The following is a 22,159-nucleotide window of genomic DNA, read 5'->3' as shown; positions in this document are numbered from 1 at the left end:
ATTCATCTTCCAAAAGTTCAAATTGAAAGGGACGTCTATTTCTGGTGGCAACCGTTGTTGCTACTAATCAATATATGAAAGGATGTAGATGATCCATTTGTAATTGGATGGATAGGATCCATGTATAATGTGAACTTGTGTTGTGTATACAGCTCTATTTCTGTAATATTTCTGAAATGTTTGTTTTTGTAAGTATTAATGTTCATCGTCTGTTTCACCAATGCACTTTTCCTTATGAGGTTTACTTTGTTTAACTTAATTTAATAATAACATTTGTATAATGTATGCAGGACCCCTATGGAAACCATTTTGGGCATACCCTGGGTAAAGGAATGAAACAAATAAATAAATACATTTTCTGTTTGCAAAAGTATAAGTATTTGGGGTATGTTACACAAAATTATACCATATAACATGCATTGGAAGCTTTGAGTTACAGAACAATATTTACGCATTTCAGTGATCACAAGAACGATTAGAGAATACGTTGAACAAAGACCAAATGTTAAATTTCACAGGACGGAACCGAAAAAGATTTATAATTAATTCAAAACGGCAAACAAAGAGGAACTTCCCGAACCCTGAAATATTTGGTCTCATAAGCAACCGATGTCGGCAGATCAAAGGTCACAGACACACGAGGCCACGAAGATGGGTCTTGGAGGAAGATTCGACAAAGAAAACATGCTCTGTAATTCTTGGTGAGGATAAACGAGACGGTTTGACAACAGCATAAAGACATTTTAATAACCGCCCCCAATGCTACAAAATACCATTGAATAGTAACCTGTAGTATTAATTTCTTTCCATACAAGTGTGCACAGCACATTTAGTATTCTGTGGTATTTGGTACTTGACCCCCAACCAGCCCTTTGGGGGTTAGGGTTAAGGTCATCTCACTTCATTGATTGGAACATGCAATCCCATGCGCTATACCCAAGGGTCCAACTTACCAGAAAAGCATCGTGGAGTAATATTTGACATGTGTAAAATAGAAACGATAAAAGTACAGCACTCCATGGATTTTATTTTCAGAAGTGGCTTCGTGATAATGCCCCCACATAGGTTGGCTGTTTTTGAATTTCATATTGTTTGTTTTTAACCCTCCTATGGAACCATGCATTGTCAGCCTGCTTATTACTTGGGTCAATATTGGTCAAGACCCCCATTGGTTTGTACACAGTAGGCAAGGAGGTGAGGAAGAAAATTTTGACCATTGGTGACCTCTTAAGCAAGAGAGGGTTGAAAGCACTGTTGAGGGCAGTCGTGGTGTTGTTGCTCGAGTTCAGCTTCAAAATAGCTTCTTTATTCTTTAAGAGTTTTATTTTGAGAAGAGACGAGGTACAGCCTTTCAGCTCGAAACGTCACTAACTTAAATAAGTATCACCCCTCCATTATCAAAGGCTTAAATTTAAAGAAACAAATTGAGGATGCACGAATAAACAAAGAAACACTGTTACAGACACAGTCTCATTCCAATGTGCTTGTCTCATTATTTGTTCATACCCTTTTTATTTCAAACTATAGAGGTCCATACATTGCGAAGAAAAAGCTTCATTATTTCAGTACAAAAACTGGCAGTACCTATATTAATGTCTCGTCAGCAGTAATGAAAAAAATTGAAAAACCAAAAATACGGACACTGGCAGAATAGACCTGAGGTAGAATAACAGTATAGCACAGTGTATCGTTTACCGTGCGATTCATGGACTATAAATAGCTTCGGGTGCATCAAACCAATGCTACTTAATAGCTAAACGACCGGAGGGTATAGGGTATAAGCATGAATAGTTCAAACGAATCTGTAATATTCATAGTGCATGGAATAGAGGAGAATATTTTATACTGATTCCCATGCATTATTCACAATTCGCTACGCCGTGATGATGCAGAACTATTGTTTCTGAGCGATAATTTACAATACTGTGACATTTCCCTGATATAACTGAAGTGGTTTAAAGATGGAAGAAGATTGATACAAGGAAAGGTTATAATGGATAACACAAATTATAAACGGTTCTTTTACTTAATATTTTTTACATATACTATTGCACATTTTCCTTTGTAAAACAAATAGGATCAATAAGTACTTCTACTTTTATAGGGTAACATTCGAATGTTGTGGCTTATACAGTGTTTGGAATGGGAGTACTTCACATGGTTTTGCAAAAAGGAACTAAAGAGGACATGCAAACAGCGTCTTTGAGTAATTCAACATATATTTAGCTGATACACACGTTCTTATTGGGAACAAATCTTAGAAATATATAGTATTCATATATTATATTATATAATAAAGTCAATATTATGGAGTCCTTATTACATGAATAATAACATATATGAAATATCTTATATTGCGCTGACAAAGCTCACTTCAGAGCTATCAACTCGTACCGTATTAGATGTGGAATTTGTGTAAATAAAACTCATATCAGGGCACAGTACTGCTGCCTCGCTAAGCTCATTTCCGAGCGGATTCGTAATATTAAATTTGGAATTACAAATATCTCATATTGGGTGTATACTACTGCTCCCCCGGTAATTACATTCTATATCCTTTACAATACCCTCGCATCAATATTTTCATCATTTTGACAAAGATTAATAGTCAGAAGACACGAGCAATCTCCCTCGTCTCCACGATCCACCTTTAACCCATTCGGTGATACAAAATAATGCCTGATATGGGAATAATGCCAGGAAAGAGCAATTTTCATTTCCACGGCTCAAGTGGCTGCAAGCACTGGAGGATTGTTCCTGAAAAATATCGTGACGGACACGCACGACGCCGCACCGCTATATCAACTCAAGTACGCGGGCTTACTTCAAAGCCAAAGCATGCCAAGTACTGCAAGCAATCACGGGGAGGTATATTTAATGGGTTTTTAGAGTCGAGGGTGGTGCACAAGAGACGCGTGTATGAATATCCCTGGCCATTATTTTTTTTCTCAACACAACCAGTATGCTAAACATTAACTGTGACACACTTCAAATGAGACACGAGAACAACCGTACAAAATGTTCACATTGTATAAAGACTATTCTCTAGCTGTAAACACACACTTCGAATCACACTATTACAATGTCCGTAAAAATCTGGACGTTACTTGGCACACTGCACAAAACGCTACCCTGTCGAACACTATATTACACATCATTTTTTTTTTTACATTTCATATCTATAACATTAAAATATATTTCTCTCTTGTGTATATTAAACTATTTTGTCAGTTTAAACTATAAATCTGGAGACAAAACATACAAAACTACCCCTTCTCTAGTATAAAAGACCAACTGGTATCCAAAGAACGTTTTATACAAATTATGCAAGGTGTGTATGTCTAATCTCTATTTGCAAAATGTCGAGTGAAATTGACGAATTTGAAAGTGGCACTCAAACCGAGGGCCTCAGTGCTGTGTTTCATTGAGAGGATTAGAAAAGCAAAGGTCCTCAATGTCATACAATGGCTTAGCACTGACAGCCTCGGTTTCAATTCCAATTTGAAATTCGTTTTTATTTAATCCAGAGGTCTCGAGCCGGCTTTTAAATTAAAACGGTAGTCACGAGGCTACAGTAATCAAATAGAAATACAAAAGTGCAGACTGGAAGGACAACATACTCCGCTGCAATGTTTGAATGAATGGCACATTCTTATATGTCACAGCAGGCCTGAAAGCCTACAGTACAACTGTATATTTCATTGGGTAAAGAGCATCGCTGTTTGTCGACCATGGTAATCAAGTTAACCATCGTGACGCACTCTCAAAATCCCTTCAAATCCTAACAAACACCGCGCGGCACGTATGTTGCAAGCTTAATGAAGAAGAGAAAAATAACATTATTGACGAGTCTTTCATTATCTACAATTAAAAAAAAAGGAAAAAAAAGAAGAATCACTAAGACATTTTGCACCATCAAATAAGAGTAAATGTCAATAATTTATACAGAGTTGATTCAGGAAACACCTGTTTATACCACCAAAAAAACCTGCTGCAGTTTCGACAACCGTTACAGGATTCTCTATGCACTTGGGCAGATTGCTATCTGCAGACCTCCGACAGGCCAACAAAAATGCACATATCTTACGCAAAGCCTTCTCAGTGAGACCATGTTGTCGATTTACAGCCACTTTCATTCCGTCCCGGGAGAGGCTCCTTTACACGGACTCGAATTTAAGTGACACATCAACAGACCTCCACACTCTGCTCACAGGAAACGATCGATTTAACATTTAACCGAAGTAAAAATTGACTAAAACATCAAACTGACTTTCATGATTTTTTTGGATAAAGCAGTGTTGACTATAATACGGCAAAGGCTAATGTCCGATCAATTAAAACACCACATGTACACTGTAACACTAGAATTCCACAAACTGATGCACAGCCTAAAACAAAGCACTATTTAAACCGGGAGCAATTTCCCATTGAAATTGCGTTAGCGTGGCACTCGGCGCCTGCTTGCCGTTGGCTACCGGCGTTTGCCAGCATCACCGAAAGCAGAACACCGTGTAAGCTTGGAGAGTTAGCAGGTTACACGATCCAAAGTTGGATGGAAACTGCCTGTTTTATACTGCGGCGTCATGGAAGAGAAGACCAGCCAAAACAAGACGATCGAGTTAAGCTGAGCAGGATTTGACAGAGTCTTTGGATGAGGGAGGCCGGGCAGAATTATCTCCTCTTTAGGCCACACTGGGGAAATTACCGTGTTGTATTGCCCCAGAGATTCCTTGCCTGTTTTTCAGCTCCCACGCAAATAAGGGCAGGCAAGTAATTTTGCGAACATCTTAGCAATCGCTCAAAGGCGATCTTTAGTCGCACTAATCTTACATTATTACAACAGAGGCCTTAGGCATAGCAGGCCACATTCACTTCAGCACAGCTGTTGGAACTAAATGCTGACATCGTGGTTTTTAAGTATCGCTAAATAGCTTCAATCTCGATCTACACACAAAAATAAACGGCAGTAAATTTTCCTGAAATGTTACTTAATTCTTGGAAAATGAAAAATATTACGAAAAAAGAGCTAAAGACCCATAGGTTCAGGTGTTCGTATTCTTTAAAGTAGAACAAAATGTTCTTACATAAAAATACCTTGAACAAGCTTGACCAAAAGTACATACACTGATTGCCACATTATTTTCCAAGTGAAATACACAATGACGGTCGCCAAGTTACAAAACACGATCAATGAACAAATCTACCGTAAAAGGTCAACTTCGGACTTATAAAAAACGGCTTATAAAAAAGCTAATGCGAGAGAACCTTCTCTGGCAAAATTGATTGATCTGCGATTCTCGGCGTTTCCTGCAGTTGCTGTCTTCATCTGCATTCAGTCACGTAATGACGTGACGTCATATCTACAGGTCAACATCACCGATCTCATCTTGAGCTTTTCTCTTCTTTTATTTTTAGCAAAACAGAGCTCTTATTTTGGCAAGCCGAGGTCAATATAAGAATGGCCCAGCACCGCAAATCGTAATTGGATCTCAGCGCTCAGGTGCAAAAACACCTTGTTCTGAGAGAGCGGCCTACAATGACAGCCTGTCCAATTTGTTCCACTTCTTAAGTGGGAATCTTGTTTGTCAGGAAAAATAACAGTGAAAATACTCGAAAAAAACACCTAAAGTCAGGTGCAGAGTAAGCACAAACAAATTGGGGAGCAGACGCGAAACGCACGAATTTGCACTTATTCTTGGATTACAGGCAAAATGATTTTCTGCCACGAGTATCCGATCAGAATCACTTTGAGCTCGCGTCACTGACATGCCTGATTTTAGGATATTTGTGGCGTGGGCTGAAACGTACACCGGACCATTAGATTTTAATGTTTAGAATTACCAGCGCGTGATCAATGTCGCATTAATAGGGGCCGACTCCGTATCTTGATCTCACACAGACGATATCAAATAGATATCGATATAGGCGTGGTTTATGTCAGTACGTGTATTGCTATATACGGGGTTCATCTGAATATTTTCGAATTACAACGCGGTTGGGCAGGCTTGTTTCCCCGCTGCGGTGGTCACTAATGCACTCGCCACAAGAACTGCCAGGGATGAGAATTCTTTCTCTTTTTTAGTGGTTGGCCTTAAGGTGATCCACGCGATCGATGCCTTCGAAGACACTAAATTACTCTCGGTTCGAGTAAGCTGCGGGAGCATGTAGCGACAATCGCATAACATTACCACGCTGGCCCGATAATGCAAGAAAAAAAAGGCAGTGACTAAGTTAGAATACAATGTAAAATAATGATGTTCCTGCCATGACAAAAAGTAAGGTTTGCCCTTTTTCTGACGAGATTAAATTTTGAGAAAGATTTCCAGCGATATCTGGAGTGATACATAAGGTGTCTTCACGGGACCACTCTGTTGTAAAGTGCGGTTTTTTTGTATGAACGCACACAATATTCAAATACAACTTGTGCCAAATTCGAGTCCCAAACGCAGCTAAAACCAATGTAACTTTCAACCATTGCCATGCTCGCTCATCCAAACGCTTATTAATTAATTCCAAAATGTCAGCAAAATGACACTTGTTTACAAACAAACGAAGACATACATTTTGTAAACGTGTCCACATTCAATAAAGTAGATCCTATCAAAACTATCACAGATCTGCGATTCGCATGTTTCAATATGCGTTAAATTCCTACCTAAAATATAGTAAATCTATTTAGAAAACGTAGTGTACAAAACACCATCTGAATGATAGAAAACTCTCAATAATTAGCATACAAATTCTGTTGATGACTCTTTGATCAAATTTTTAAATGAAAATGTACTGTCTTCGAGGTATACTACATAAATGGAAAAAAGTTTCCAAAGTTGTGTTCACAAACACAGAGAAAAAGATTCTTCTAAAAACAAATATTACTTCGTTATTACAAGGAAGCAAGATGAATTCAATTCAAAGCTATCACAAAGATAACACTTATAACTTCTGCTAAATACGTAAAACGACTAGGAATACGGGTTATGGGGAAAAAACCCAGAATTGGCGTACGAAAATATCCCTGGTTTACGTCCCAAGAAACGTGAAATGCTATCCGAGCGATTTGTTTTGCATATCATTTGCCACTTGAAATTTGATTTAGAAAAAAAAATCATATTAGATTTAGGGGAGGGAGTTACAATCAATACTCAATATCTTAACAATTGCTCACCATGATGAATGATGTCAGTCTTATGAGTCGCTGGGGGATCTGCATTGCAATTTGGGATTCTTTAGGGGTCGTGGGAGAAGGCGGTTTTGTGCGTTTCAATTACACGGAAGGATCTCCTCCATTTAAATTTCCAATATTACAGTTTGTGCGAAGGGGGGCATTTCAGATTGTAAGACGCCTGATATTCGCTAGCGTGTATTAAGAAGCGCGGGGAAGATGCCCCGAAGGGTGCCGATCGGGTGTCGGTTCAGTTTCAAATGCAAGTCATCATGTGGCTGTTTCCTGAATGCGATTGATTGGTAATGCTGATTGTTCGGATGCAGGTTTCAAGTTTCATACGGCTGTTTCCTGTGTATATCTCTGTGTCATCGGGGAATTTTGTTGCATGCAATACGGTGCTGCCCCTCATTTTTGTATTCATAATTCACAAAGTAATCTCTGCCGAGCCTCGGTCGATTTTTAGCACTCAGATTTCATCTACCTGAACATGGGCCAGAGTAAAAAAAAATGATACGCGATTCAAAATGTATTATCCCTGTTCAGAGCAAAGCAAGCCGAATATGACCAGGGCGTGAAGACTGATGAAGCTCAATGTGAATGAGGGAGCTCTGGATGCAGTAAGGGGTCCAATTTCACAGGTGAATGGTTTGTCGCCGTGCTCGGCGTCTGTTGGAATAGACCAGCAATCGAATGTCAACCCAACGTCGCTGATCGCCACTTCTTTCTTCATCTCTGTGCCGGCTCCCCCGTCTCTCCGAAGCCCCATCTCCCAACTCTCGGCAGCAACCGTGATGGCTCCTCTCTGGTTGATGACAGGAAACCGGTCTTTTGTCAGGGTGCCACAGTAGATGTTGTCCCCCTCCACCAATGGCGACGGACCGTTTGGGAAGCAAACAGGGAACAACTCTGGAAGGTACACCGTGAGAAGTGCCTCTCCGTAGGCCACGGTCTTGGTAAGCGCGCCGTCCTGGAGGTTCTCAGTGGCGTTGGTGTTGATGAGTTGGCATCGATAGACGCTCTCGTCTCTTTCTTGTACAGGGTTGATCACCAAACGCTGAACGAAAGCAGAGGTGACTGCTGTCACCCCTTCCGAGTGCTTCTGTACCAAAAGGTGAATCCTACTGATAAACAACCGGTGATCGACGGATTTGTGAAGGGCACCGTTCGACGCAATCACGGTCTCGCGCACCGATCCCTTGTCAAATCGGGTCCATTTGACGGTGTGAGCAGCTTCCGAGTATCCCACGATATCGCAGCGGAGAATGACCATATCTCCCTCCCTGGGTTCCGGCGTGCTCTCGGGGACGATCGAAAGGGACACGGTTGGCGCCGCTGCGTCGACAACACCCGGGCCGTAAATCGGCATTGGCACAGCGGCACTGAGCAGCACTGCGACACAGAGGGTACAAACAATCGCCATGGCGTTAACGTGCACCATCAGCCCACACGTACTCCAGCTCCAAGTTCCTCACCAGGCATCGGTCGCCTGCAATCTTTCTGAGCGCGTATCGATGCCGAGATGCAGCTGAAAGGCCTGTCATCAGCCGTCTTGAAAATATCCTTTCCGTCCAACAAGAGAATCGGCAGTGAAGTGAATCACCACCACAGCACAGTATCGACACACGCCGCACATGCAGGTGTCCGCAAACCTGAGCAGCCTTGACAGTAGTGTGATCGCTGCAAGACTTCAATAAGACGCGCTCACGACAACACAAGCTACAACCTGCTCCGTGTGGGCGTGCATCAGTGTCAACAATGCCCCCCGCGCACCAGCTGAAAGCAGCAGCTATCTTGGGGTACCAGCGACTGCCAATGAGTCACACACGTACTCGGTCTATTCGTGCATGAAAGGCGCTAAGCCCTGGGGTGAGAAACCCTTATATCAACCAATAATAACACTAATAATAAGACGCACTTTCCGCTGATTTTTCTTTTTGGGTTCTGCCAATCTCAAATCTAACTCTGCACCGACATAATTAATTTACCGCTTGAAATTTTGCACCAAAACTGCATGGTGATTCATACTTCAATTAAACCAATGTTCCATGATATTTGTTATTGCGACATGATGATGACATAAAAGATGATTCAAAAATTATGCTGATGACCGTTCCAGCATAATGTCATGACCTTTACCAAAAGGGACGAAAATTTATACAAATATACGAAAAATGAATACAGTACTGACCCTTTGTATGCAGCCCTGTTCTATATTTAAACCGACGCCTATAAACTCAATTTTAAAAGGTAACCATTAAACTTTTTTTTTTTAATTCCAAAATTTTCCCCCAGCGCTGGTCATTGTCATCGTCATAATACGAGTCGATCGTGCATTGCAATACGTATTAAATAAAAAGCACCGTTCTCAATGGGCCGCGTTTGCTTGCCTGCTCTTTGGAAGCTGAAATTATGATAATTTATTCACCCGGGCCCTTCAATAATATTAGCCCAGATCGCCACTCGTGTGCAGTGCTTGCATTGACCGCTGGGGGACTTTACGTTGTATGGGTCTCCAACACAGAGGAAATATATTTCAAATACAGATTATTACATTCACAGCGATCTGCACGCACCTTGCTCTAATCCAAGTAAAATGAAGATAATTTGATAATTAAGCATGTTATCTACGATATTGGGAACCATTAAAGGTCAACGTTACTGGACACTAGTCTCCCAGGGCAAATGGAGATCAACGTGGGACTAAATTTACTTCTTTGTTGAAAGCTTTGTATTGATAAAAGATTAAACCCGAGGTTGAATGCCCGACAGTAATCATTCTTTTCGGTCGTATTTTATGAATACAAACAGGTGAAAGTAAAATGGAAATACGCAGGCCGCAGGCTGTTTACGCAAAAAAGAAACGCATATTTTGAAACGCGTTTCCGTGTAATATTATTCCTTTCCCCTCTGCCTAGTATAAATAAGGTTGATATTTTTGCGCATCTTATTATTTTGTGTAGCCATTGTTGATTATTTTCCTCTCTATTTTTTTATCAATGATAAATATATCTGTTTTTGAGAGGACCAATAAATTATGAGAAGAATAATGAAAAAATGTCTCATTAAAACCGTTAGTTGACTTTAACATTACTAACGAAAAAAAAATCCTTCGGTAAAAACGCCTCTTGATTTAATTTACGACCAGTGGAAAAAAAAATCTCTGTTGTACATGTAGTTTCTGTGATATATCTAGGTACAATATTGTTCGTAGGAGCCGTGTCACGTATAATCATGTTCCTTCGTGAAAAAAATGCACTCATGCTACTGAACCACTCGTCGGTTAACATAATTTGGACACGATCAATGAGAAACGAATAACACGGCGGGCCGAGAAGAAAATAAACTTTCTGGGGAGGCAGGAAGCGACCTCGTGTGATGAAGGATCATCCTCTCACTCACACTGGAGAGTCCTTGGATTTCTCGTGCTAAACCTGATGCGGTTGTGCAGATGAATTAACATCCCATAATTTCACCATCGTGAGATGTTTGTACGACCATGCTATCGCAGCATCTAGGGAAGCCCTCCGTGATATAATGCATGCAGGGTCAGAAAATCACAATCATGACTGATTATCGCATCACTGAATTCAACATAGAGAAAGCTAAGTCATCCAAGTTTGAAAATCGGCTACAGGTATATACAGACTTTTTTGTTTTGTTTTTGTTTAGTTGCAAAACATGTTTAAACCAATTTGCAATTAACATTCGCCATGATCACTTCAATAAATAACGCGAGCACTGTGCTATTTATTTGAGACTTTTAATTACAACTCAATTCACTAGTTTCTCCTCACTGTCTCAAACCTGCAATATGCAACATTTGCAAGCAAAAAAAAAATACTGCAAAATTCTACCTTTAATACTTCATTGTAAGTGAATATTATGGTGTCAAGCATCCTGTGAATGGCAGCTGGTGTGCTGTCATTTTAAAAAAAAGTGGAATATTTGTATTGGCCGACTCTCGTTGAAAGAAAACCTGATTTTTTTTCTTCAAATTTAGTTAGTCCACATTTAGTTGCAATAGTTACACATCCGTGAACGGGTGCAAGCCAGCTAGTCTGGTTCCCTCACCTGACAGTTCCCCGACATCTATAAATTGCTTCGTTTCATCTGAAGTATAAGGGTCAGGGAACCAGACTACAAGAACAACATTTTTTCCCTTGGTTTTCCAGCATCTTTGAACACAAAACGTTAAATAGGTCAATATAACAATATTTGCTATGAAATACTAACCCCAAATCCATCAATTTCTGAAAATCATAGCAAAAAGCAATGTTGTACATTACCTTGAAGTATATTCAAGGCACTTAAAAAATAGGTCAATACCTAAAAAGACACAGATCTTGTCATCAGCCACAATAAATAAAGGAAAACCAAAAGGTCCACTATCCACGAAGGTTGGATGCATTGCCAAGGTTACTCCGCAAACGCTGTGACTAAATGAGGATAATTGGAGAAGCCGGGAGGGTAGTGTGTTTGCTGATTGATTGGTTGATGTCATGATTAATGAAATGGGCGGGGCCCACGACTGACTGATTGCCTCAGTGGCTGCAGCGGTGATTTGATTAGAGGAGAAATAAGCCCAAACCATCCAGGTATAGGTCCTATAGCTCTGTGCTCAAACATAACGCACGACATTAGGCAATATTTCGAGAAAACTATACTGGATGTTAATTTGGTCCATTCACTGATCCACTAGTTCATCTAGATAGGATAAAAACCTTTTTTATTGTTTTTTTTTTATAACGAAGACTAGGTTCCTAATGGCGTAATGCACGAATTCACTGCGTTATGGGCTGCATGACTTGAAATAATAATATGATTGGAGGTACCATAGCCACCAGTTATGCATTTGATACAAGTTATTAGAAATTACAAGACCAACATTATTTTAAAAAATTGAAAATCAGAAAAGAGATAATACAATGGTTAAATTGCCACCAAGGTTTCCAAATAATTTATACACGCACGATCGAAATATTATATATTGATTGTCCACTGTAATGTGAAATTACAAAACAAAACAAAATCAGCTCAAGACGCTTGCTCCCCCCCCCCCCAAGGAAAAAACATACCTACATTACTCATTTCTACAAAACAATTTAATCAAGGTTTTGTTTTGAGTAATACCCCGGCAATATTGCATAAACCCGGCCACGAGTACAAGAAATGACGGGTAGAATATACCCTTACATGGACCGTAATACACTGAAACATATATACATGTATATGTATTAAAAAAAAATCCTTTCAGTCAGATGAAACCCCTATCAAAGAATGCACAAATCCGCACGGTGATTATTCCTGCGATTCAGGAAAGCGGAAAATAAAATACTCCAGTAAGACCAGTAAGACGGAAACATATATATACAGTACATTTATTAGAAAAATACTACAAATAAGCAATCGTTGGAGACATTAATCATGGCTGACATCAATTTGACCACCTGAGTAATCTGCAACATTGAAATGTTTTTTTTTCTGAGACGCGCTCAGAATGCAGCAGATGAAAATGACCGAGATGTGGCCATTCAGGAATATTTAATCAAAAATTGGTCACATAGAGGTGATGGGCATGCATGCAGGTTCCAAGCAGATCATTTTAAAATACTGTCACATCGGTGCATTTTGACCAGGAGTGGTTATTAAAAAAAGGCACTCTTGCAATAACACATACAGCCCTGACGGTGAAATCAGACTTCCAAATTTAAAATCTGACTGTACGAATCGATCATGATAACAAGACAAAAAAAATTGTTCCCTTTCGCAGTAACCGAACCAGCAGTTACATTTTGGTTCATGCATCACCATCCGGGAAAAGGAAATTACCAAGAAGGGTTCAGTAAAGAGTGGAAACGTCGCTTGGGGCAAAAGCAAACGTCCCGAAATTCAAATCTGGCCCGCCATCGATTAATTATCCCTTGACGACGTGTAAAATTATACATGAACGGCGAGCAAGATTTGTCACAAAAATAACACAGCAAGTTGCATTACATTACAACACAATCGACAGGCAGTATAAACAGTGGCAGATCGATGACCTGAAAGATTCGACATCTATACACACTCTTGCCTGACTACAAAAAAGATTAGCATATTCATAACTTTTCCCGCGGTTTCTCCCCGTCCACATACGGCCTTTTTTTTTAACTTAGGGGAACAGCTCTTCCTTAGCCCGACTGCCCCTGGCGATTCTGCCGGAAAACGCCCGGTCTCTCAAGCAATCTGAAAGGTTTTCACCAATGATTTCAATTTTCCTCATTAAAAGATGGGTCAAGTGTGGGGATTTGCGCGCGAACGTGACAAAGGAGGGTTTACTCATCGCGCCTAGCAACTGGCGCCTTTTTTTTCTTCACCAAAACAATCGGCAGCTTGGCAGACGGTGGTAATTTCTTGCCCGTCAAGAAGCAATTGCGGAGAAATTAAATTAGTTCGATAGGGCACTGCACGAATATTGATGAGACCACATGCTACATGCTGCTACCAAACTGTATTACAAAATTATATTTTGTAATATAAAAGCCCAATAAAAGTACAACCTATGCCATCCTACTTTAGATAATTATTGGAAAATACAAGTTCCTGTAATTTTCTCATTTCATTTTGTTCCGTTGGGTGCTAATTTCCTATTTGTAATTTAAAATAAAACAGTACATTGTTCAGTATTTTTCTTTCCTATTTTCAGCTTTTTGATTCTCTTTCCCACTGTAATCGGTCAACCATTGTTACGAACGTCAACAAACATTAATTTAAAATGCGCTTTAAATATTTGCCTTCCATAATGTTTTGTTTACCTATACTGAAAAGACTTTCAACGGATATTTAGCTTTTATGCTTCGACTTTATTGACAGACGTTAATTGCAAGATCCACAAATTCCACAATTTCAGAGTAGCTATTTTAATGGCAGTGCATACATATAGCAAAGTATACGGACTTTGGTAAATATTGGGATGGTCCCTGTGTCCTAATGACGGATGGAATATATGAAGTTGTCCCAGAAATTAATTTGCTGTGATGTAATTAGCAGTACGTGGATGTGCATAGTATAGTATGGTCAGAAGGGCTGGGCACCCGCGGATATTTTAAATAATTACGAGTTCCTCATGGTATCAAACTAATCTGTGCATTATGCAATAGATTTTAAAGACAGACGAAAAATAAAATAAAATCAGAATCTCGTTGGTTGATTTACTCATAATTATGCCTATCCTATAGTGATACAAAAGCATTGCCATCTAACTTCGCCTCAGGCATACATTATAAACTGGTGATTTGTTCCCTTCATTTTCTTGTGAACTTCATTTTCTTGAAAATGAATTGTATACGGATTTACAGCCTACAGGACACGAAAGCCGTAATGTCGTGACCACAGAATTGATGTCTTCAGAGGTTGGACGGAATTAGAAGCGAATTAACTTCGATGGTATTATTTTTTTTTTGGAAAGACAACAGGGTGGTGTAAAAAGAAGGAAACCCACTTTTGACAGAAATTTTCACCTATTTGTTGAGCATTTTTCCAAGAATCTATTTAATGGTATTAAAATATTGATCTTAAAACATAAGTGACGAAAAATTGATTGCAATTGCATATTATTTTTGTCTCTGAGATATGGTAGTTTCAACATTTCGTGTGCCAAACCTGTTTGTTCACGGACGGCTTTCCTTCCACTTGACTAAGCCCCGTACCCTGATTTGAAGACAAAAAAACACTACACTAGACTTACACGTGGACAACAGTGATTTTGGTGACTTGTATTCAAATTAGCATGATAACATTATTCTTGCAATTTAATTTTGTTTTACCACGTACGGTTGAAAAGCTATACTTCACTACATTATGAAAAAAAACCAGTTCAAATAAGTTATAAGTAGGTTAAATTCCTGTAAAAAGGGGATTTCCCTCTTTTTGCACCACCCTGTAAAACTAATAAAGTGCAAGAACGCAGAGTAGCCCTCACTAAATAAATAAATATATAAATAAATGGAATCACAAAACAAAACATGACGTCATCAAACAAAAAATGACGTTATCAAATACGTCACATCACGTTTCCCTTTCCAGTTATTTCATCTCTAGATTCTAGACTCATAATGCACGTATCTACGGTAAAATATAACAATGGTTGACACCTACCGTTAATGTTGACTTCTTAGCTCCTTCGGCCTCTTAAAACTTGCAATACTCATCGTTCTTCAACGTTGCAAACATCGGTCTTGAAACTTTAAGCATAGCATAGGCAGAACATCCATTGGTACAGACTATAATCCACTCGCACACTCTGTCTGTCCAAACGCTATCGATGAAGTTTAATGGCAAATGATGTGGTCAAAACGAAGGTCAAAATGTAGAAGTACAAGGTCAGTCATCGAGTTAAGAGTCCATGAACAAGTTCTCCTCCTTTGAGAAGGATTCTTGTAGCTCGTTAGGCCTGTGCTGAAGTCCCGCATCGCGAGGTTTGACCAGTTTGGATCAAGTTCTGTTCGGCCTAAGTCTTTCGACTCAAACTAAAAGTTCCAATCAAAGTCGGCAAGTCGGCAAGTCGTCAAGCATAATTATATCGTTGACATTTCTTAATAAGAGTTCTAGAAATAGGTCATTTTCATGTGTTCCTCGGAAGTTGTTGCCTTTTCCTGAAACTCACTCAGACAACTGCAAAAGACAGAGCATTCACAAGCACTATAGCGGCCATCATTGAATGTACTAAACGGCGTTTTTGTACAGAGACTAGAGATTATAGTGAACAAAAGGCGCATACTTTTAAACAAAACGCGCTCTCTCGGATCGGGGTGCAATGACACTGCGGCACGCGCCGGCCACAAAACTGACCAATGAGAAGGCGCCTTTACGAAAACCAGGTGTTTTCCAATTCAAAGACCGTGGAGATCGCTCCAATGCGCCTTTAGAAAAACAAGAGATTGCTCATGAAGATAGCGCTCCCCAAACCGGGTGTGATAAACTATAACATTGCTTACTGACCATTTCACACTTGTTTACGCGACACAAACTTTCACTCGGGTACAGAATGTAAGAAATGCTCCGTTCCTTCCACATGTTTGTAAATATAGTAGTTCAGTGGCGCACCCAAGGGGGGGGGGGGCTTGAGCCCCCCAAGAGGTTGTCAATATGTTTGTTTTTGGGGGGGTATTTTTTTCTAGTCCCACGATTTGACCTTGGTGATATGTATGTGGCCTATTTTCGAGTAGTATAATAGGGATTAAGTGGTGCCACCAACGTCAAAATAGTACCCCCCGAAAAAAAACCCATTTTTTTCCTGCGGCCAAAATTTTTCAAAAAATTTCAACTTTTAAAATTATATATATATTTTTAGCCCCCCCCCCCTCCCCAGCCAAATCGGTGCACCACTATGGCAGTGGCGTATCCAGTGTGTGTGTGTGGGGAGGGGGGAACTTTGCCCCCCCCCCCCCCCCCCGGCGGATTTTTTTGACAATTTTTTTTGTCAGCAATGATTTGAAGTGTTTATAGAGTTCTTCTGACATCAATCCCACCAAAGAAAACCCGCTCAACAACCATTACCATGCGCCGTGAAATTGTCCATATAATAATATAGTATACATAATAATGGTAAGATTTGAAGAGTGCCCCCATTTGGAAGATGGGTACCAGCCCCCCCCCCCCTCCCCCGCTTTTTGATTTTACGGAGGGCAAGTGTCAGGAGAAAAAAACATGTCTACATTTCGGCGCAGATGTGCGGTTGCCCCCCTGGCATCAAAAGCTGGATACGCTGCTGCACTATGGTAATTATTGTAAACATGTTGGTAGTACACTGAATAACGATTATGGGAGATTATGGGTGACTGCGTACTTTACATTCAATCTTAATTACTAAACAGTTAAACAGTTTGGTTTTATATAAACGGTGACATCCTTGGAGGCAATTTGTTTAAAAATGAATTTAAAACAATCCGAAAAATTATTTTTTTTTAATAGTGAATTTAGGTTTTTGGGGGTTAGCTAAAGTCTTTTTTAAGGACATGTACGCATGGCTATCGCAATTGGCCTAAGGAGAGCTATTGTGTCTGCAAAATCTCAAATAGGATAATACGTTTCCCCAACAGAGAAAATAGTCGGTAACACCCCCCCCCCCGCCTTTCAATTCCTTCTATTTTTATCCCCTTTGGAAAGAAAGTTGGCTGTGTGCCTAACAAACACAATGACAGCCGCAAACAGAAAATTTACATCGTACAAAACACATTTCCATGTGCTACTTCCTCCAAGTTATACAAAACATTAGTCTAGCCTACATTATTTAAAACTGAATCATTGACATGTCAGAAACAGAGTGCATAAGTTATTTATCGCGTTTATACAGAAATTTAATAATATCATTCTCATAAAACCATGAATATATCTTATCATGTAGGCCTAGATGAGAATTGTGTATAGTCATCTTATAGTCATTTTATGGGGCGAGATAGAGTGATGATGTACAATGATGTACTATTGCTATTACCTTATGTACATGTACTATGGCCCATGACCTTTTTTTTCGTGGTTGTTCTTAATATGATGGGTGCTTTAAAATCATGCTTTCAAATCCGTCACAATGTGAACAGATTTGATTTGACACTTTACAGTTTTGTTTCTCCGTTTTGTTACAATTTGTTTTACATTTTACATTTGTTTTGCATTTTAACTATAGTGAAAAAATGACCAGAACAGACTTTTACAAGTCTAACTGTTGACCTCCTTTCTGTCATGGCCGACTGAACCTCCATAAAACGTTTCAAAAGCTGTGTTCGTAGTGTACCTTTAGGCTGCATACATAATGATCAATATCCAACCAACCACGATACATGGCGACGCAGTTGTGAAATGAGGAAGTACTTCCTGATGTAAAGAGCATTATAAGTTGTAACACTACACGTCTTGATTCTAGACGTACAAGAACAGGTAATACCTGAATGTTTTTGGCAAGTTCCAGCAACATTGAAGGAGTTCAAGTTGTGAATGAACTTTTCTTCAAATTCTTGAATCTCATCGCCGAAAATGACTTATGAAATCCGACTACAAACCTGTACGTGTACTCTACACATTGCGGGGATGGTCCTTATACACGAATCGTAGTGTTTGTATTTTGTGTTGACCTGGAGCCACGATTATGTACACAACTGACACTTTGAGGATTTGTTTGAAGTGGACGTCGTTGACACCCCTAGCCCTCTGTGACCTGTAGCTGTACACACTTCGTGCTAGTTCATGCCAATAAAAACTGAACATGCACCGTCATGTAAACCACTGTAGCAACACAAGAGAAAAGACTTCGACAAAAGAAAGAGTGCCAAAAGCAACTTTAGACCAGCCGCAGCAGGTGGGTGCTAACATGGAACGTAAGACGTCTGCAAATTAACACACCAATGACTCCATGCCAGCGAATGCTGAAAAACGACGGAGGATATTATTATAGTCAACAACTGGAGCTGTGAGTCCTTGCTGATTGGGGAGGGCGTGGTTGATTGAGTAAATAGGCGGATTTGGTTTACCCAGCCAAAGGTATAACATCACGTCTTTGTAGATAAATAATTGCTCTTATCATTGACCTCACCAAAAGGAAGGGATTCTATTTAGTATCTAGTCAAGAGTGTTTGACAGCAGAAGGAATTAAACAACCAGAGGCCGTAGGTTCAAATCTGGATTCTGGAAACGGTCAATTTCTATAATCCACCTGTGATCATTAATTAAACCCCACTTCTTATGTTCCACTTGTGGTTAACTATTTAGCGTGCAAATTTTTCCAAAACTGTCATTGGGCGAAGAAAAGTTCCTCGGTATTTCACAAACCAAGTTTAAACTCAATTCAGTTTTTAAAGGAGACTTTTCTTCAATATTTGACAGTGGCTCGCACAAGAGAGGGAAGTCAAGTGATTTCAAAATGAGGCTAAATACTAGACTTCTGCATGTCCATCCATGGTCCACCTGTTTGACAAGACTGGCTTCTTCATTCATTGTCATTAGTCAGGTGCCTGACTATGGAGAAGTGTGTAGAAATAGTGACCTAGTACCCGACATCCCGAGATATTTCTTTTGCAAAGTCAGCTGACAATTGATTGATGCAGTACTGAAGAGCTGTTGGACTGGTTGTTTCAGGTGCCAGTCTATTTTCTTGTATTGTATGTCTTCAGTACCTTAAAGTTTTGGGACTCTCATTCACAGAATTGAGAGTCCCAAATTTTCGGACAGGTGTCACTGTACTTGGCTGTGTATGGATAAAAACGCTTCAAATTTACTGTCCTTTATAAGTACAATAATTTCCAAATACACAGACGGAAAAAATCAGCTGTTGATTCGTGTTATCTTTTGTTGTGTTTTTAAACACAGGTGCCGGTACACAGTGCTCCCAGCTCAAAGGATTGCGAAAATCCCAGCAGCGGATGTTGGGGATTTTCTTCAGATTTCGCAATCGAGATAATTTCGATTTGCACTTTGGATCAGATGAAGGCGACAGACAAGTGTCCACGGTCACAATACAGAAAAACAACTAGTACAAACGGAGACAGATGTTTTTCACAGTAATTGCAAGTTGATGATCGAGGTACTGAATTCGATTATCTTGAGAGTTTGCAACTTTAACAGACTGATTATATACCAACAGTGTTATTAACATGGAAACTGGGAGTTGGGTTGGCGTGGCAATTTTCTGTAGCATCGCCATCATTCTGTTGATTCTATTGATCGCTAGAACCGTCTACCGGGCCTGGCATTACCACAACTGTTGCAGCTGGTGTAGGAACATCAATCAGGGTGGGGATTCAAAACAGAAAAAGACTGAGGGGATCGCCAAGGAGCTGCAGGCAATTAACGACAAACAGCGTGCCGAGCAGGAGGCAGCCAGAGACTCTCTGGGCCGGACCAACTCACAAACCTTTGACCCTCTGAACCCCGATAGCTTGGAACTACCGATCCACGGCATTCATTATCCTGACCCGGGGGAGGAGATAGAGGAGGAGGACACGCCCCCAGGCGGCCACAATGATGACTTCCGCATCGTGAATGTTGGTGTCGGTGAACCCAACAAAACACCTGCGGTGTCCGAGAGAAAACAGGATGCCATCCCCGATCAAGAATCGGTAGAAAACAAAGAACACAAGTCAGAGAGTTCTCATCATTCGGTACCAGAAGCTGAGAACAGTCGACCCGACACGCCCACCAAGGAGAACGGGGAATGCCAACACATTCAGACGAATGGGGGCGTTCCTTCAGAATCTCATAGCAAGGATGATGCCATTCTCAACCAAGAAACAGGGGAGTTCACTGAAACTAAGTCCAATGGCGACGTCACGAGAGCTGAGAGCAATCAACTTGACACGCCCACCAAGGAGGACAAGGGATCCCCAGAAAAACTGATGAACGGGGGCGTTCCAGATCCAGAATCTTACAGCGAGGAAGATGCCATGCCTCCCCAAGATTCGGGGGAAAACCCAAAACTAGTAGAAGACACAACTCAAGCTCATGGCAAAGATGAGTTGGTCGCAAAAGAGACCCCAGATAAGGAGACTGGCATAGAAAACCCGATGGGGGTTGATGACTCGGAGCTGCGCCCGATATATGTCTAAGGACATCACTCAGCCTTGCTGTTCAGAACTCTAACAGTGTTGGCAGGCGTATGGAATACCTTAATCATCAGTGAAGCTTTATCCTTCTTTAAAAAAAGAAAAGAAGGACCTTTTGTTTTAAAAGAAGGATTGAGCTTCAGTGATGGTTTTAACACAATTAGTGGGCCTGGTGAGGGAGAGAGGTGGGCATAGATGTGCCAGGGCCGTACTTAAATCTGAACAAAATTATTGTTTTTACGTAAAGTTTTATTTCGTTTTAACAGTACTACTTTCTACACACACCGTGAGGTTTACGACTGTCAAAAAGGCTATACTCACACCTGTATTCCATGCAACAAAACCTGTTTTTGTGCATAATCAGTTTAAAAGTTTCCTACCACGTGATCCTCAACATATTCGATTTCTGTTCTATTTAAGTATACATTTTCAACTTGTATATTTAATTCCAACAAAAAACCTCCCTTCTTCCTTTTTGGAGGTATGCAAACCTCTGAAAAAAAAGGTTTTTGTTTTGTTTTGGGCACAAACAGATCCGCTTTGCGAACAGACTGGCTCCCGGTCCGTACATAATCGATACTGATTGTGGGTCGGGAACAAGCCTGCCCCGCAAGATCAGGAATTATTGTCAGGCCGCCAATAATTCGAAATTGTAAAGTAATCATTCAATAACTAAACATTGGCCGATTTTGTTCGGTCGATATCTCATTCAAAATTGAAGAACTCTTGCTAGAAAAGTTGAGAAAAGTAATCATTTTTTTTGGGAATGAAACTCTAAAATAGCACGGGGAATGTATTATTTTTCTTTGCATGATCGTTCCAGGGTTTTTCCCCGGGGTAGGCGTCGAGGTCTTTGTGGGGTGTGGGAAGGGTGGGGAGGATCAAAAATTCGATTTTGTAATCAATATTGCAACTCGAGAGTCGTTTTTGTTACGGCTGAACCATGTGTTTACCCAGAGTACGATTATATATTATATCAAATTACGAATCGAACTTCATGTTCAAGTTACAAAATTATAAATATCATATTTTTAACTACTCAGTTCTTGTATTTGCCTGCCACGCACTTTCCTCATTCCAATATCTCAAGAATATTTCATGCTTATTTGTGCATTGTAAACAGATTGGGAGATACAAAATGACTGTAAAAAAATCACAGAACAAGTGTTTTTTTTTGTAAATGCAAAGTTTAAAGAAAAAGTACTGACATATTTCATTCTGTAATCCAAAACAATCATAATGTATATTTCTACTCAGAAAGAAACTTATTAGGGTTGTACATTGTGAACAATGCACATTCACATTGATTGTTAATTAATGATGTATTCTGTGATTGATTATAGCTTATAAATGTTGTTTGTATTGTATAAATAAATGAAAAACATTATTTTTTTTTAAATAAAGCATGCTGCTGCAAAGATCA

The 22,159-nt window shown here is 39.9% G+C and overlaps 1 protein-coding gene across 2 annotated transcripts; it reads left to right on the top strand.

Annotated features, from left to right (window-relative positions):
* The first annotated feature begins 17,920 nt into the window (after positions 1 to 17,920).
* LOC119745929 lies at positions 17,921 to 22,159 on the top strand. Of its 2 annotated transcripts, none has more exons than XM_038222609.1 (2): positions 17,921 to 18,679; positions 19,505 to 22,159. In XM_038222609.1, exon 2 carries the CDS (start codon positions 19,789 to 19,791, stop codon positions 20,737 to 20,739), a length of 951 nt encoding a protein of 316 aa, XP_038078537.1. In that variant the 5' UTR covers positions 17,921 to 18,679; positions 19,505 to 19,788; the 3' UTR covers positions 20,740 to 22,159. The 2 variants fall into 2 exon arrangements, with proteins under 2 accessions (XP_038078537.1, XP_038078538.1); XM_038222610.1 differs by having other exon boundaries at positions 17,926 to 18,079.

Source organism: Patiria miniata, unplaced genomic scaffold, assembly GCF_015706575.1.
Source record: "Patiria miniata isolate m_02_andy unplaced genomic scaffold, ASM1570657v1 HiC_scaffold_7, whole genome shotgun sequence".
Classification (NCBI taxonomy): Eukaryota; Metazoa; Echinodermata; class Asteroidea; order Valvatida; family Asterinidae; genus Patiria; species Patiria miniata.
Note: the sequence above shows the minus strand (reverse complement) of the source record. Positions and strands in the feature narration are given on the sequence as shown.

Coding starts and splice junctions, on each gene's coding strand:
- LOC119745929 (XM_038222609.1), top strand. CDS start 19,789: ATGGAAACTGGGAGTTGGGTTGGCGTGGCAATTTTCTGTAGCATCGCC.